The sequence below is a fragment of the Pinus tabuliformis genome, chromosome 7 (assembly GCF_031772625.1).
Source record: "Pinus tabuliformis cultivar Carrire ecotype Pingquan chromosome 7, CPIR1, whole genome shotgun sequence".
Taxonomy (NCBI): Eukaryota; Viridiplantae; Streptophyta; class Pinopsida; order Pinales; family Pinaceae; genus Pinus; species Pinus tabuliformis.
Genome location: NC_142293.1, coordinates 808,127,281 through 808,145,342, shown reverse-complemented (window position 1 = coordinate 808,145,342; position 18,062 = coordinate 808,127,281). Strand labels below are relative to the sequence as shown.

Below are 18,062 nucleotides of genomic sequence, written 5' to 3'. Positions count from 1 at the left end.
ATTTGTATCATCCAAGAATTGTTCATTTATGTAATGTAAAGGAGGTTTCCCCCTCGAAGAGGCTGAATTCTAAGGCGTTGATCTATCTTTTCTATCTTTTCTTGAGCTGGTTTCATAACATTTGGTATCAGATCTTTGGATTCTAGGGTTTCACTGCTCCAAACAGGTCATCGTGGCATTTTCGCTATAACTTTTTTCTGTGATGTTTCAGAAGTCGCAAAAAAAATCCATTTGAGAAGAAATCGCGCTGAACCTTGGGTCCAACTTTCAGAGCTTTTCGCGCGATATTTGCGGAGATATGATCTGAGGAAGTTGGTCTTTTTGCAAACTCCTGAATTACATTCAAAACAGGTGACCTGGGGAAAATCGTCATAACTTTCTCTCTGGGGATCGGATTGAAATTTCGTAAGAAGGTACAGAAATAGGACAGACTGTAGTTTTTTGTATATCTTTTTCAGATCCAAAGGTCAAAACAGTGACACGTGGAACTTCATAAAAGTTCGCTCTTCTGGAAAGGTCTATCATCAGATCATCTTGGGAGATTGTGCATAACTCTTTCTTAGAGAATCCAATTTGGATCAGACTGGTGGCATTAGAAAGAGGACACAGAGGGCTACTACAGGTTGCAATTTTAGAACTTAAATATCTAAAAGTACAGAGTTATAGTCGTTTCAAGGTCGAGCTCCTAAAATCAAGAAAAAGCAAGATGAGGAAGTTTGATGGCAAGGATTCGGTAAATTGGATACTTCAGATGGAGCAATATTTTGATCTACATGGTGTACAACTGTTACAAAAGGTATGTATTGCATCTTCATATTTAGAACCAGATCAATTTTTATGGTACGAATGGCTTTGTTCTCGTAAACAACTTGTTACGTGGTCAATTTTCACGGAGGAAATGATAGCACATTATGAGGATACAAAGAGCGACACCTTCTTTAGAGAAACACCACAACAATTGGAAAGAGTAAAAGGGCTTTGTGACATAGTGGAAAGAAAAATTATGGAAACCAGGAAGCGTACCCCTCACAACTATAAAGATGGAAGTGTTGTTTCTCCTAGCCTTCCACAACCTACAAGGGTTACACCACAACAATTGGAAGAAAAAAGAGAAAAAGGGCTTTGTTACAATTGTGATAGCAAATGCACTAAAGGTCATCAGTGTGCTGAGAAGAAATTATTTTACATAGAATATGAAGAGGAGGAAGAAAAGGATCAAGAAACATCAAAAGAAGAAGATATACGCCAGGACCCCACCCCAGAGAAAGAAGAAATGAATCACACCATATCCTGTAAAGCATTGGCAAGAATTACCACTCCTCAAACTCTCAAGATAGAAGGACATATCAAGAAGAAAAATGTGCAAGAAGTGAAAGATCACATCGAGAAAGAAGAAATGAATCCAACCATATCTTGTAATTCATTGTTCGAAATTACCACTCCTCAAACTATCAACATAGAAGGACATATCAAGAAGAAAAATGTTCAAGAAGTGAAAGATCACATCGAGCATCAAGAAATGAATCCAACCATATCTTGTAAAGGATTGGAAGAAATTACCACTCCTCAAACTCTAGAGATAGAAGGACATATCAAGAAGAAAAAGGTTCAAGCAGTGAAAGGTCACATCGAGCATCAACAACAAGTTCTCCAACTTTTAAAGGATAATGCCACTTTGGTGCAAAATCAAATGAAACAACAGGTAAATAAACATTGTAGTGAAAAATGTTTTGATGTAGGTGATTGGGTATTTTTACTACTACATCTCAAGCAAGCTATTTATGAGAAGGAAATGTTGGCAATACTACATGCACTTAAAAAATGGCGACCTTACCGAATGGCAAGACTCTTCAAGGATGAGGATGTGGAAGCATTGTTTTGTGCTATTTATATTATCCAACCAGATTGGATAAACGAAGCAAGGGATGAATGGAAGAATGATGAAGAAGTATGGCCACTTATTCAAAAGTTGCAAAAGATCCCAATTCAAACAATATTGCCAGAAATTGAAGAGGAAGGAAAACTCATATTGGAACCTGGAGCAATCACAGAAACAAGAACCTGAAAGCTACGAAATCGATCAATTTCAGAGTATCCCATCAAGTGGAAGAACTTACCCGCTGAAGATTCCACATGGGAGGACAAGAATTTTATACAGAAGCATCAAGAACTACTCAAGCGTTGAGGACAATGCTCTTTGAAGGAGAGGGGCATGTTAGGCCCCTATACTACTAGTGTAACCCCTTATTGTTATTAGTATAACCCACTTATTATATTGTTGTACCCATGTAGTGCCCATATTGTTACTATTGTGCCCCACAGAAGCCCACTATTGTTATTATTGTGCCCTTACATTATTATTGTTATGTCGGCTCTGATTATGTTATGACCCCTTAGACTCCTATATATAGAAAGGAGGTCTTTTCATTTGTATCATCCAAGAATTGTTCATTTATGTAATGTAAAGGAGGTTGCCCCCTCGAAGAGGCTGAATTCTAAGGCGTTGATCTATCTTTTCTATCTTTTCTTGAGCTGGTTTCATAACACACATTCATTCAAATTAATGAGCTTTGTATATGATTTCCAACTTTTAAACCAAAAGGCCAAGCATAGGATGCATTTATTTCCAAATTCGAAATGGTGATAAGTTTGAATAATAACACTATCATATCAAGTTGATACAAGACATCCATTACATGGATGTTAAATTGAAATGTACACATTAATTTAAATTTCAATAGAGATCATACATATGAGAATTTGAAATCAAATGAATCATGCTCCATGAATTGACCTATTTGAATATCAATAATGAGTTCAATATGAGGCCACCCTACTTGGCCATAGAAATCAATTTAAAAATAAAGATATCCTGACATAGAAATGGGAAAAAAAGTGTAGAATTGGAAATTAGGGATGATCAGTGGAGTAGGTCATGATCGTATTAAGTTAATGATAAGAGGCCACAATTTTGGATATTTGGCTTGATCATCAAACAACATTTGAAGAGAATAAAGCTAAGGAAAACACATCAAACAAGTATGAAATCCAACAATGATAGGATAGATCGATTCAAATGTCATTTCCAATTTAGGAATCAAAGCAAGGTAACAATAAATAGGTGAAAAGAAGGACTAATTTTGAGACTAAGGTTGATTAGGGAATCAGGTTGAAGATGATCCTAACTTGTTCAAAATATTGAAAAGGGAAAAAATAAAATAAAATTTGAGAATAAGAATTGACTCATTAGGCGATCAGGATTGATTTTGAAATCGAGACTCACCTACACCAAAGTTGGTGAGAGGATGGCTTGAATTGGAAACTAGGTTGATTTCCAAATTGACGGTTGGTTCACGTGCGACCAATAATATGGGGCTGAATTTTAGGATTGAGCCTAATCTAGATATCAGGGACAAAAGAGTTCAAACCATAGAAGGAAATAAAATAAATTTTCTAGGTTATAAAGCTTAATAAAATACCAAAAGAAAGCATTCAACTAAAACATGAAAGCCAATCTAAATTAATAAATTAAAAGAAATAAACAATGAAATAAATCAATAAAGAATCAAGGTCCATGTAAAACTCAAAAGAAGTATGTATATCCCAAGTAATGGAAAAAAGGGTAAGGCCCCAAGTTTTACCTCAAAACTTTGGGGGTTGTTGAGTGGCCAACACTTGAATTTTTTTTTGATGGCAACATTCTTTATATTTTTAGATATTCCCTTACCAATAACATTGGAATACATGAAGAAAGAAAAGTGCATCAAGATCCTTGCTATTGTTGAGAAATCAAGATGATTGCAAATTAAATTAGATTTCTCTTTGCATGATAATTACTTGTGAATTTGTTGGCTTTTATTATTATATTATGTATTATTTTTTCATCAAGCAACTATCAAAAGTACAAAACATGAAGATCACAAGAGACAAAGAACACAAGATGTAGGCTCTCTAAGCCAAAGCCAAAACTCCACAAGGGCGAAAACCCAAAAAAACCTCTTGTTATATATTGAGATTATAGTGAGATATCGAAGACCCAAGAGCAAGAACAAGTCAACCCTCCAACCTTTGTAAAATTTACATCATCATGGTAAAACATGTCTCTAAAACTTGTATCAATATACTCCCATCACTTGCAAAAGATAAGCCACAAAATGCTTGCATTATTTCAAAAGATAAGCCATAGGAAGCCCACATATTTTTTAGAAGATAAACCATAGGAAGCATTCATATTTTTCAAGATCTATACCATAGAAAACTATCATGTCTTTCCTAAGGAAACTCACTAATATTGCCTTAGAAATTCTTTGATATTGCCTTAGAAAACTTGCTAATATTGCATCAAAAAAAATTTGACCTTGCCTAAGAAAACTTATTAATATTGCCTTAGAACTTCCGTGAATTGCTTGACAAATGGTGGAACATTTATGCCAATATATAGTTGTTTGTCCATGTGGACGGTCACATCCTTTGGGTAGGCTAACTTGACAAGGGAGGGTCGACTTGGTCTTGTGGGAACAACTTGACATTTTTTACTCCAAAATAAATTTTCTTTCATTACAAATAGTCCAAATGGGACTTATGACTCATGACAAAAACTCTTATTGACTCAAATCCCTAAAAGCATGAAGAACATGTTTTACTAAAATAGAATTTGACTTGAGCATGAGACTCATGCTTGAAAAACAAATATTTTTCTTTTTCTTTTTACTTTTAAAAAATATATATTTTGATACAATACAATGATAATTATGAAGACCAAACCTAGTTACATTTTCAATACTCCCTCTTAACTAGGGAGGTATTCATTATTACACAACAAGGTACAAGGATTCTCTCAAATTGAAATATTCTCATAAGAAGTGTTGGAATGACAAGCCATCTTAAACATCAATAGCATGACCAACATTGTCAACATAGCAATATAGAAAGCCCTCGACTAACAAGTTCTATCTCTCCACTATATTAGAGCACAATGTTGGGAGGCATACAAATGGACATCACCATAGCCTCTTAAGGCACATACCCCATCCGAATGTTCACCAAGTATGTCCTTTTAAGACTATTCTTATCTTGGATTTCCAATTCTCAGAGAATATTGGTCCTCTTCGACCAAGGCTTATCTTGGAGGACCTGTCTAATCCTCAAATAGTGTTGATTCATGGGAATTTCTATCTTGGATTCCTAATCCTCAAGGAGTATCAGTCCGAGATGCTTATCCAATCCTCCATTCTCCCTACTAGTGCCTTCATTAAGACTAATGACTGTTAGTCCTAGTCTAGTGCATGACACATGGAGAATATGGTATCCCTCATCACTCTCTCTCAATCAGGGAAATAATCCTTGCTCCCTCTCAACCAGGGAGACTTCAACCATAAGCTTTGTTTTGTCTTGTTTATGAGTTACATGTTCTGTTGTGGAGATCTTTTAAATAATAGCTATAGGGATCCTTCTTCTCGCATCTTCATATTGTTCTTGTGCTTCTACCTTCCTGGATGTTGTGGAGCCAAACTTCTTCATAATCTATCTTCGTGACAGGGTTCTCACCATCAACCTTATTCATCACTTTCCATCAATCATCATTTGTAGTATCTTCGTTATCAAAAGTATCTTGTCAAAAAATTTAATGTAGAGTTTAATTGTAGCTTCTTTTCTTCAATTAGGAGAGTGAACTTCTTCTAGATCAACATTGAATCCATCCTAACCAGCCAACTATGTACACTACCTTTGTAGTGTACATATTTCTACCATATATTCTTCTAAGCCATTATTAGTGTTGTTTATCCAAACCATATGTTCTTTGAATTGAGTGAAGTAAAAAAGTTGTATATTCAACTGCTATTTTTCTAGCCCATATTTCAAATAGTATCTCTAAAAGTGTTCCTTGAGTAGTAGTTCATTCATTCTCTTTTAGCGAGCTTCTAGCTTTCTTGTTGCCATCTAATTCACTTATTTGATGCATATTCCAAACTACTTCCTTCTTTCTTGGTTTTAGTCTTTCTTATATATCACCCTTATCCACATTATTATCAATTAGTCATCATCAAACACAAGTCTCGCTTCCCTTTGTTCTTCCATCCTTCTCATCTTGCTTCCACAACTTTGACAAACTTCATTATATCCCTATAATTCTCACCACCAACTAAAACCAAGCCAACTATACAAAAGCAAGAGAGTAGAATCAAGAATGTCATTGTATAACGATGTCACTGAACATAAGAAGTGCGTGACCACTGTAATGATTGGGCCATAGAGCAATGCGTGACCACTGTAATGATTGAGCCATAGATACTACCGAGTATACAAGAGCAAAGCCTTTGTGCAACGATGCCTCTGTTTTAATTAAATGTGATGCCAAATGTGATGCCTCTGTTGTAAAGTTTATGAGCCACAAGATTTCGCAATAGAGTTATGATATTAGCCACTGAGCCGTTGAGAATTTAACGAGCCTCAAAGAAGGATGCGTGTAAGCTACAAGTGCGAGCCTTTGCATTGATACGACGCATATTGGGGCTCAGGGTTGAACCATACGAGACATTGCAGAGTTTAGTTAACGAATCATACGAGCCTCAAACCATATGAACTTCAGAACAAATCGAACCATTGTAATCATAGATGCAAGCCACAGGTACAGAGATTATATACGATCCTTGGATGCCACAGAGTGCGATGATATGAACCTCAGAAAAGCCATAGTGTCGTTGTGCGTGAGCATATAGAACAATGCCACGGGCCTCAAATTGTTGCGAGCCACAGAGAATAAGCGAACTTACAGAGAGGAGGAGAGTTACATATCGTGTCAAGGATGTCAGCCATATTGTACACTATTCGTACTTCAACAGATTTTGGATCATAGTTTAAGTGCTAGAAGACCTCAGCCTTATTTTAGAAGAGCATCAGACCTTCAATTCACTTCTTATTAGCTTCAGAAACTGTGACAGACTTCGGATCCTTGTAACATGCCTCAACAGACTACGTAGCACTGTACTAGTGAACTTGGCTTGGCACAAACCTTAGAAATACTTGTTTTTAGCCCTTGAATTCTTCCTGAACCGTCTTTGTATGGTGAAATAGATGTGAATCATTCAGATCATAGACTTCCCAGAAACCATCATGAAAGGAACAACGAACGAATTTTCATAGATAAGCCAACCGGATTATCTTCGGAATTTGTCATCCATATTCATACCTTTGCTCTGATATCATGTTGACAAATCGAGATGATTGCAAATTAGATTAGATTTCTCACTCTATGATAATTACTTTTGAATTTGTTGACTTTTATTATTACGTTATGTATTCTTCTTTTACTAAGCTATTATCAAAAATACAAAACATGAATTCTTCTTTTACTAAGCTATTATCAAAAATACAAAACATGAGGATCATAAGAGACAAAGAATACAAGGGCCAAAACCCCACAACGGGAAAAATTTAGAAAAAAATTCTCTTCTTATAGAATTAGATCAAAGTGAGATATCCAAAACCCAATACCAAGACCAAGTCAGCCTTCCAACTTGTGTAAAACTTGCATCATCATGGTAAAACATGTTTTTGAAACTTGTATTAATATACTCCTATCAATTGTAGATGATAAGTCATAAAAAGCTCACAATATTTCAGAAGATAAGCCATAGGAAGCCTGCGTCTTTTTCAGAAGATAAACATAGGAAGATTACATCTTGTTTAGGTTCTATGCCATAGAAAATTATCATGTCTTGCCTCGGGAAACTCTCTAATCTTGCCTCAGAAAACTTGCTAATATTGTCTCAAACATTCATTGATCTGGCCTCAGAAAACTTGCTAATATTGCCTCAGAAATTCCACGAATTGCTTGACAAATGGTGCAACATTTATGTCAATATATAGTTGTTTATCCATGTGGAGAGTCACATCCTCTGGCCAAGGAAATTTGACAGGGCAGGGACGACTTGGTCTTGTGGAAACAACTTGACACTTTTGTCTCAAAATTAATTTTTCTTTCAATTACAAATAGTCCAAATGGGACTTATGACTGATGGAAAATAATCGTATTGACTTAAAACCCTAGAAGCATGAAGAACATACTTTACTAAAATAAAATTTGACTTGAGCATGAGACCCATTCTTGAAAAATAGATCATTTTCCTTTTCTTTTTGCTTTTACAAAATATGTATTTTGATACAAATACAATGATAATTATGAAGACCAAACCTAGTTATATTTTTTATAGCTATGACATACATAATGAGATGTACACCTAAAACCTAATCCTTGTACTAACCAGCTAGGAAGGTTGCTCACTTAACCCATAATCCTTGTACTAACTAGCTAGGAACGTTGCTCCCTTAACCCATAAGTAAGATATTGCATACACTACTATAATATAGGGTTGTAGTGTTGCTTATTTGCATCATTGCAACAATATAGGGTTGTAGTGTTGCTTATTTACATCATTGCAACTTGTTTTCCCATTTCGCCCCTCCCTTTTTTTTGGCTAGTGCGCATCTATATTTTATTACATGGATTTGCATATATATTAAGATGGTAAAAACATTAAAAAGTTGATATTTTGTTTTGCAACATATATGCATTGCTTAGCATCATAAACTTATCATTTTTGCATCATTCTAGTATATCTAAAATTTGTTGGGCATTGTGCTCATTGTGTTTATGTTGAAATAACATCTCATAAATAAATTTAAAACATCATATAAACACCATATTAGCATTGTAGTACTTATTCTATTAAAAGCTATGTGTTGTGAAATTATTGTTGCATATGCACACAAATTTCATGTCATTCTTCTAAGAAGTTCCATTCTTTTCATATTTACACCCAAGTGTGCAATTTACAGAACTTAATGTGAAAAATCACAAGGTAATGGTGAAGGGAACAATGTAGAACAATTGGTTGTAAACATATATTTATTTGTTTAAGCAAGAAAATATCCTCCTTGAAACCCATCTCTTCTCTTCAAAGTTCTAGATACTGCACTACACTAAAGAGGGAAAGGACCATTCTCGTTGCTACTAAGTACCTAATTTCTTCTTATACTACCTAGCTTAGATGCACAATATTTTTTTTTCCCTTGTCAGCATCTTTGATTATGATGGGCTTGGACCAACACCTTGTGTTGTGACAAAAAATAACCTCTTTAAATTTTTTCTAATTTTCCCACATTACAATCATGCTCCCAATGTTTTTGCAATATTAAAAACCCTGACCTAATTACACCAAATAACAAGGTCTTACATCTAAATAATTTTGTCATGTTAATATTGTAATTTTACACATGATACTATTTCACATACTTTCTTACTCATATACCTATATCAACTAAAACAAAATCATAAACTATTTAATCATAACTTATTCCAAACATAAATTTGGTAAAAATGGCTCAAAACATATACACAAATATTAACACTAAAACCTGTAAATATTAAAATAACATATTTAAAACACAAGTCATAATGTTATAAAACTTACTTATAAATTTCATAATAAAATATTATATGTATTAATAATATTAATAATTTTATTTCATAAAATAATATTATAATATAAAACCAACCAATATTATCAACTATATTAGCACATTAATATATTTATATTATAATTAATTACTAGCACAACTACATTAATAAATGTGGTTGATAAACGTAGATAGGCCTATATCAACATTGATGTGCATATCAATATATTAATGTATTTTAATGTAAATTAATATATCAATGTATTAAAATGTACATTAATGTATATAACAACCACATTTATAAATACACATCAATATACAATATTGTCCACTAATTGTATATGAACTTATACATTTATATGAACTTCCATATACAAAAATCTCCATTTATATATATGTAATGAACATTATTGTGCATATCAATATATTAATGTATTTTAATGTAAATTAGTATATAAATGTATTGAAATGTACATTAATGTACTTAACTATATATACACTAATGTACATATTAATGGACTTGAGTACATATACTAAAAACACAAATGATTAAAAATATGAACCCTTAGATTAATAAACATGAGAATTAATGGACTTGACCACATAAACAAAAAACCCTACAAATTAATACAAAAAACCCAAGGGATTATAAATGTAAGGGAATAATATTAAACTATAGAAATATGAACCCTTAGATTAATAAACTGAAGACATTGATATTATAAACCCAAAGCAATAATAAACCCAAGGGATAAAAATTAAAATCCCAAGGTATATAAACCCAAAGATAAATATTATAAACCAAAGGGAATAATAAACCCTAGAGATTGATATTATAAACCCAATGGAATAATAAACCTAAGGGATTGATATTAAAAACCGAAGGGAAAAAATAAACCTAAGGGATTAATACCAAAACCCCAAGGGATTATGAACCTAAGTGAATAATATTAAACCAAAGGGAATAATATTAAACCAAAGAGATTATTATTAAAAACCCAAGGTATATAAACCGAAAGATAAATATTATAAACACTTAAATAAAAATGCTTGACCATAGTTTACCATGATTGAACATGTATAACCATGTTTGACTTTAAAAAACATGGCTGACCATGGTCGACAAAGGTTGACCATGATTACCATATTGATAATGTGATGTTGAACCATGGTTGAGACAATGATTGATTTTCATATCGAGACAATCTTTGTCATAATGCGACGTTCAACCATTGTTGACCATGGTTGATTTTCATATTGAGAGAACCATTGTCAGAATGTGACATTCGAACATGGATGACCATGGTTCACCAAAATTGGCTATGGTTGACCATGATTCATAATATAAACCCAAGTGGTTGGTATTATAAACACAAGGGAATAATAAACCGAAGGGATTATGAACCAAAGGGAATAATATTAAACCCAAGGGATGAATATTATAAACCCAAGGTATATAAACCCTAAGATAAATATTATAAACACTAAAACAAACATGGTTGACCATCGTTGACCACGGTTGGTTTCAATATTGAGTCAATCCTTAGAGCATGGTTGAGCATCCTTCACAATCATTGTCACAATGTGACATTGAACCATCATTGGACATGGTTGATTCTCATATTGAGACAATATTCGTCATAATCTGACATTGGATCATGGTTGTCCATGATTGAATTTATTAAACATGCTTGACCATGATTCATATTATAAACCCAGGGAATAATAAACCCTACAGATTAATACTAAAAAACCAAGGGGTTATAGACGTAATGGAATAATATTAAACCCTATAAATATGAATTGTTCGATTAATAAACCCATGTGATTGATATTATAAACATAAGGGAATAATAAATCCAAGCGATAAAATTAAAAGGTTGAGGTATATAACCCCAAAGATAAATATTATAAACCCAACAAATTCATATTATAAACCCAAGTGATTGATATTATAAACCCAAGGGATTGATATTATAAAGCCAAGGGAATTATAAACCCGGGGGATTAATACTAAACCCCCAAGGGATTAGGAACCCAAGGGAATAAAATTAAACCCAAGGGACAAATATCATAAACCTGGTGGTATATAAACCCTAAGATAAATATTTTAGACACTAACATAAAAAATGGTTGAGCATGGTTGGTTTCCATATTGACTCAATCCTTCGATAAACCCCTGGGAATGATATTATAAACAGAAGGGAATAATAAATCCAAGCGATAAAAATTAAAAGGCCAAGGTATATAACCCCAAAGATAAATATTATAAACCCAAGGGAATAATAAACCCAACGGATTCATATTATAAACCAAAGGGAATAATAAACCCAAGGGATTGATATTATAAACCCAACATAATAATAAACCCTAGGGATTGATATTATAAACCCAAGGGAATTATAAACTCAGGGGATTAATACTAAACCCCCAAGGGATTATCAACCCAAGGGAATAAAATTAAACCGAAGGGACGAATATCATAAACCCGATGGTATATAAACCCTAAGATAAATATTATAGACACTAAAATAAAAAATGGCTGACCATGGTCAACCATTTTTTATTTTAGTGTCAACCATGTTTGATAAATTCAATCATGGTCAACCATGATCCAACGTCAAATTATGACAAATATTGTCTCAATATGAGAATCAACCATGTCCAATGATGTTCCAATGTCACATTATGACAATGATTGTGAAGGATGCTCAACCATGCTCCAAGGATTGACTGAATATGGAAACCAACCATGGTCAACCATGTTTGTTTTAGTGTGTATAATATTTATCTTTGGGTTTTTATACCCTAGTTTTATAATAATTAATAATGCGATGTTGGGCATGAAATCTTTTGCAACCTGGAGCGATGGTGCAGCCCATGAAGACCTAGTCTTCTGCCTGCGCTTCAGCACCTCTTCTGCGTCCTAGGTCCCCCTGCCCTGCAGCCCCGTGGCCCTGGGCCCTCTGCCTTCCTGCGACTGTCCCTGAGGTTGAGAGCCTGCGCTCCTGTTAGGCTCATTTGCTACTGAGAGGGGCTTGTAAGCTAGGGTTCACCCCCATGGAGGCCCCGGGCTCGCCCCAGGCAGTGCACCTCCCCCCCTCACTGCCTCCATCTACCAAAGCCTTCTCTCGGCTCTTGGTCAATTTACCGCCGAAGAAAAAGAATGAAGTAGCCAAGTTTGTGAAGAGGCTCGAGGATATTCCTGAAATTTCCCTGCTACCAAAAACCCCGATCCAAGTCGCCCTGTCCTTGGCTGAGCGAGCCCTCGTTGGCCAGTTCACCGATCTATGGCCTTCTCCTAAGTCCACTGAGATCTGGGTCAATAAGAACTGGGCACCTTTGATCAAGAATAGTGTCACTTCTTATTTCTTAAGACGAGGCCTTTTCCTCTTCGAATTCACTTCTAATGACGACAAGGATCTGATCTTCCAGAATGGCCCCTATTTCATAGGCCCCCAGGGTCTCTATCTCAATAAATGGATGACGGATTTCGACCCTGCAATCGACATTCCCACGACTGTCCCGGTGTGGGTCAGGCTTCCAAACCTTCCAGTGCATTGTTGGAACTGGGACTCGCTGAAACACATCGACAACGCCCTCGGGAAATTCATAGATAGGGCAAATAACAAAGATCAATATGACTGTGCCCGAATCTGCGTAGAAGTAGATCTAGAGGTGGGACTTCCAGAAGCCATCAAAATCAAAGTAGGAAGCTGGACCCACTTGCAGAAGCTAGATTATGAGCAGTTGCCCTTCAAATGCCGAAAATGCCATGTCTACGGACACTTCGCCAGAGGATGCCCATCCAATGCTGAATCAGATAAGGGTAAAGAAGAAGGTTGGAACCAGGTCAAGCGAGCCAAGAAAACCCAAAAGAATGTCGGTCCAAACGGAAGAGGCCCCCAGCAGGCCCCTCCTCAGCAACCCCCTTCCAGAATGGAGCAAGAAAATAAATTCGCCCCTCTAAGCTCGCAAATAGAGGAAACACAGGAAGCAGATACCCAAAAATCATCCCCCCTCGCAAAAGGTACCCCCTCTTCTCCCAAGGGGGCAAGCCTTGCCGAGAGCTCCAAAGGAAACACTGTAGAAGTCGAGGAAGCTGAGCAAGAATCTGAAGGCTCGGAGGAAGAAGGTGAAATAGGAGAATCCCAAGCTTCGGTAAGGAGATCCACAAGAGGCCGCAAAATAGATCGGGAAAAAAGAGAGCAGGAAACTTTCAAAGATAAGCTCCAAGGCAGCCAGCCAACTCTCGAAAAGCTATTAGCATCAAAACCAAAGATGGTGAGAAACCAGCCCCAAGGCTCTAAGGGAGCCAACCAGAAATACAAATGATGAAGATTGTCTCCTGGAACTATAGAGGTATGGGGAGCAGAATCAAAGAAGAAGCCATCAGAATTTTAATAAGGACAGAAGCTCCTGACATACTCCTCATCCAGGAGACCAAACTGGAGGACTCTGTCTTCCTTCAGGTAAGTAAGAAACTCTGGAATAAATGTGAGGTGAAAGCAATCTCAGCCCGAGGGGCTTTTGGTGGGTTGGGCACCCTCTGGAACGCAAGTAAATTCTCAGTCATTTCTAAGACCCTCAATACTCACTGGTTGTTCTTAAAATTGCAGCACTTAGACTCAAAAGAGATTTTTAGTCTCTTCAATGTGTATGTCCCTATGAACGCTGGGGAAAAAAGGCCTGCTGGGAATCCATAAGAAACCAAGCAGACCTCGTTAATCTCAAGAACACCATCACTCTCCTGTCAGCTGACAAGAGAGGAGGCAGCATTGTTCACGACCCGGCAAGGGAATGGGCAGAGGACCTTATGTAGGACTGGGATCTGCTCGACATTAAGCCAATTTTTGGCAAGTACACTTGGACTAATAAAAGAATTGGACCTAGTCACATCGCTACCAGGTTGGACAGATTCCTTCTTCAAAGCTCTTTTCTTCTACTTGGATTAGAGGCTAGAGTCCACATTCTCCCATGCAACACTTCTAATCATATACCCATCAAGATGGAACTCATGTCTCAACTTGATCTCGGTCTTATTCCCTTCAGATTTAGCTCGCTCTTAGCTAAGGAATCTGGCTTCATGCAATTAGTTAAGGACATCTGGTCACAACCAGTCAAAGGTTCCCCCTTTTTCGTCTGGGAGGAGAAGCTCAGAAGAGTCAAAAGGGCTTTGAAAAGCTAGGCCAAATCTCTACCCAATCCAGCCAACGAAAGAAAAAAATTCAACGCACACTGGAAATTCACCATCTCCAGGCTGAAAAAGCTAATATAACAAAAGAGATTCTAGATAAAGAAGCCCAACTCTAGCAAAATTATTACAAGGCTTGTCTAGCTGAGGAACAATACTGGAGACTTAAGTCACGTAGCCTCTGGCTTAAAGCAGGGGACAAGAAATCTTCCTTTTTTCACAAACAAGCTCAGGCAAGGAAATGTACCAACTCCATCTCCGAAATCAAATATGGCACTACCATTCACAAGGATAATACAAACATCAAAAAACCATCCTCCTTCATTTTAAAAGTTTGTATAATGAAGATATAAAATCTGGACCAAAACTCTGATATGATGGATGTGGTTCCCTCCTTGATTACTGTTGAAATGAACCATCTCCTCGAAGCTAAAGACACCAAGAATGAAGTCAAGGACCCAGACAAAGCCCCTGGGCTGTATGGATTCTCAGCCAGATTCCTCCAAATTTGCTGGTCGATTGTGGAAAAATATCTTTACAAAATGGTTCTAAAGTCCCAAGTTTGCCAGAAAATCAGAGGCAGCACAAACTCCGCTTTTCTTGCTCTCATCCCCAAAGAGAAAGGAGCCAACTCCTTCAACAGGTTTCGCCCAATCTCGCTTTGTAATATTGGTTATAAATTGATTACCAAAGTTATCGCTAATAGATTTAAGCTCATCCTCCCCAAAATCATTCCGAAAAGCCAAGGAGGCTTCATTCAAGGTAGACAGATTGTGGACAATTTCATTCTGGTCTAAGAGGCAATCCACTCAAGTTTGAGCCGCAATGAAAAACAGATGGTTGTCAAACTTGATTTATCAAATGCATTTGATCGAGTTAGGCATAGTTTTCTACTGAAAGTCTTACATAAGCTTGGATTTGGTGAGAAATTTATAAATTGGATTCGGGCTTGCATTTCGAAGCCTTGGATTGCCTCATTAGTAAATGGAAGAGCTACTAATTTTTCCAAAGCCACGGGATGGCTCAGGCAGGGGTGCCCTCTCTCACCACTTATATTTTTTCTTCAAGCCTCAGTCCTTAGTTTTTATTTAGACAAAAAAATGATGGATCAGGAAATCACTGGGCTCTGCATAGCAAGAGGCGTTAAAAACATAAATCATGCCCTCTTTGTGGATGACACCTTGTTAATGGGAGTTGCTTCTGTGCTCATGGCCTCCAGATTTAAAGGAGTTCTAGATGAGTTTTGTATGGCCTTGGGAAGCAGTCTAAACTATGGAAAATGTCATATCTATTGCTGGAACACCACTTCGAGCTTGCTCAACTCCATTTCCAGAACCTTTGGCTTTGTAACTTCCTCAAATTGGACTTCCTTCAAGTACTTGGGCCTCCTTGTTTTTCTCAAAAGAGCCTACAGCAGATATTGGCTCCCCCAATTGGAGAAATTCAAGACCAAATTGCTTGCCTAGGGCTTTTCTTGGCTTAACATTGCTAGTAAGTCTATTCTCATAAAATATGTTCTTAACAGCCTTCCCTTATTTCAGTTTTCTATCCTTCTTGCTCCCACTAGCATTCTCGAAAAAATGGAGGAGATCATTCGAAAAAAAAAAAATTGGAAGGGGGGTAAGAAAAATGAGAAAAAGATTCCGCTAATCAACTAGGAATCCATCTCCAAACCTCTATTGGAAGGAGGCTTGAATTTCAAAAATCTTGGCATCCATAATATAGCAATGGGAGCTAAATTAATCTGGATAATTATTGCTCCTAACCCTGGTTGGGCCAATTAGCTCTTTGGAAAAAATATTTCAAAGGCCAGCGCTCCCGCTCCCTAGACCACCCTCAGATGCATCCAAATACGCCCTTTCTAAAGCTCTGTTTCAAAACCTACCCTCTCATCAATGCTCATGCCTACTGGATTCCCGGTAATGGGAAAAGGATCAACCTCTGGACAGACAGGATAATGAACAATGAGGCATTGGGAGACTGTATCTCACTCTAAGCGCTACACAGATGGATGAACGAGACAGGAATGCATTCCCTGTGGGACATTTTCGTCTGGAAAGATTCACGCTGGGCTGGCTGGAATCTTCAAATGCCCCCAAAATTGTTTATGGAGCACAAGATCCTGTTATCCAAGCTCCATGGATTGGCTCCAACGCTGGCATGAAATCATGACTCAAGAGGATGGGGTGCGCAGGCTGGTGGATACACAGTATCTCATGGTTACACCAAGCTGTGTGAGCACCCTCATGTGGCCACGAACCCAAAACTGTGGAAAGGGATATGGCATAATCCCTCCTTGCCAAAAATCGACTTCTTCAACTGGCTGCTATGCCACTCCAAAATTTTGACTGATGATAATCTTCAGAAGCGAGGATTCCATGGCCCTTCAAGGTGCTGCCTTTGCAAGGAAAACCAGGAAAGCGTAACTCACCTGATGCTTGAATGCACTTTCACAATGCATATTTGGACCGAGCTGCTGGGATCTTTGAGTTCCAGCTTCGCTTTGCCTTCCTCCATTCCTGATATTTTTTCTAAATGGCTACAAAGGTATCCTGGTCCCCCTCCAAAAAATAAAACTATCAGAGCTGCTTGGTCTATTCTCCCTAAAATTATCTATTGGCAGGTTTGGCTTGAGCGAAATAAAAGGATCTTCAGAAACCACGAACAGGATTCCAAGCTCGAGGTAGTTAAGATCAAATGCCAGTTAAACGAGTGCCTGAGAGAGTATAAAGACAATTTAAGCCTAAGCCAACAAGATATAAATTAGGGTTCTTCTCTTGATCTTCAGTTCCAAAAAATTGCAAATAGTATCTCCCTCCCCAAAGATTGGCAAATAAGAGTTACAACAAAAGAGTTTCAGCAATGGATTACAAATCAGTCGAGGCACTCTCTATTTTTTACGGGGCTGCAAAGGGCAATCCTGGAAGAGCTGGAGCTAGAGGTGTAATATTGAATCTAGATGGCATAAGGATCCACAGTTTTGCTTGGGGTCTGGGCATCACTTCTAGCATTCAAGCTGAGGCTTTGGCTCTTTTCCAAGGGCTCAAGCTTTTGAAAGTGTTGAACATCAAGGAGGCTAATGTAATTGGGGATTCTCAGGTTATCATTAACACTATGGTGACACATGCTAAGCCAATGGACCTAAGGCTTGCAAGGCTAATTTTCAAAATAACAGATCTCGAAGACTCATTTTAGAAATTGAATTTCTACCACGTGTTGAGAGCTAATAACAAGGAGGTAGACATTGAATCCAACAAAGCAGCTCTTCTTATGGTTGGAGCTTTGCTCAGAGGCAGACAGGAAACATGGGAACCAATTCCTTAATTTAGAGAGTTGTTATGTTTTACTGCCTATTGTTAAATCAGTATGTATGTATCCACAAACTTGGGAAAATCTCTGAAATTGACCA

At 37.0% G+C, this 18,062-nt stretch overlaps 1 protein-coding gene across 1 annotated transcript; it reads left to right on the top strand.

Annotated features, from left to right (window-relative positions):
* The first annotated feature begins 17,515 nt into the window (after positions 1–17,515).
* Positions 17,516–17,848, top strand: LOC149250019 (uncharacterized). The gene has a single exon (XM_089453539.1). It carries the CDS (start codon positions 17,516–17,518, stop codon positions 17,846–17,848), a length of 333 nt encoding a protein of 110 aa, XP_089309665.1.
* The last annotated feature ends 214 nt before the right edge of the window (positions 17,849–18,062 follow it).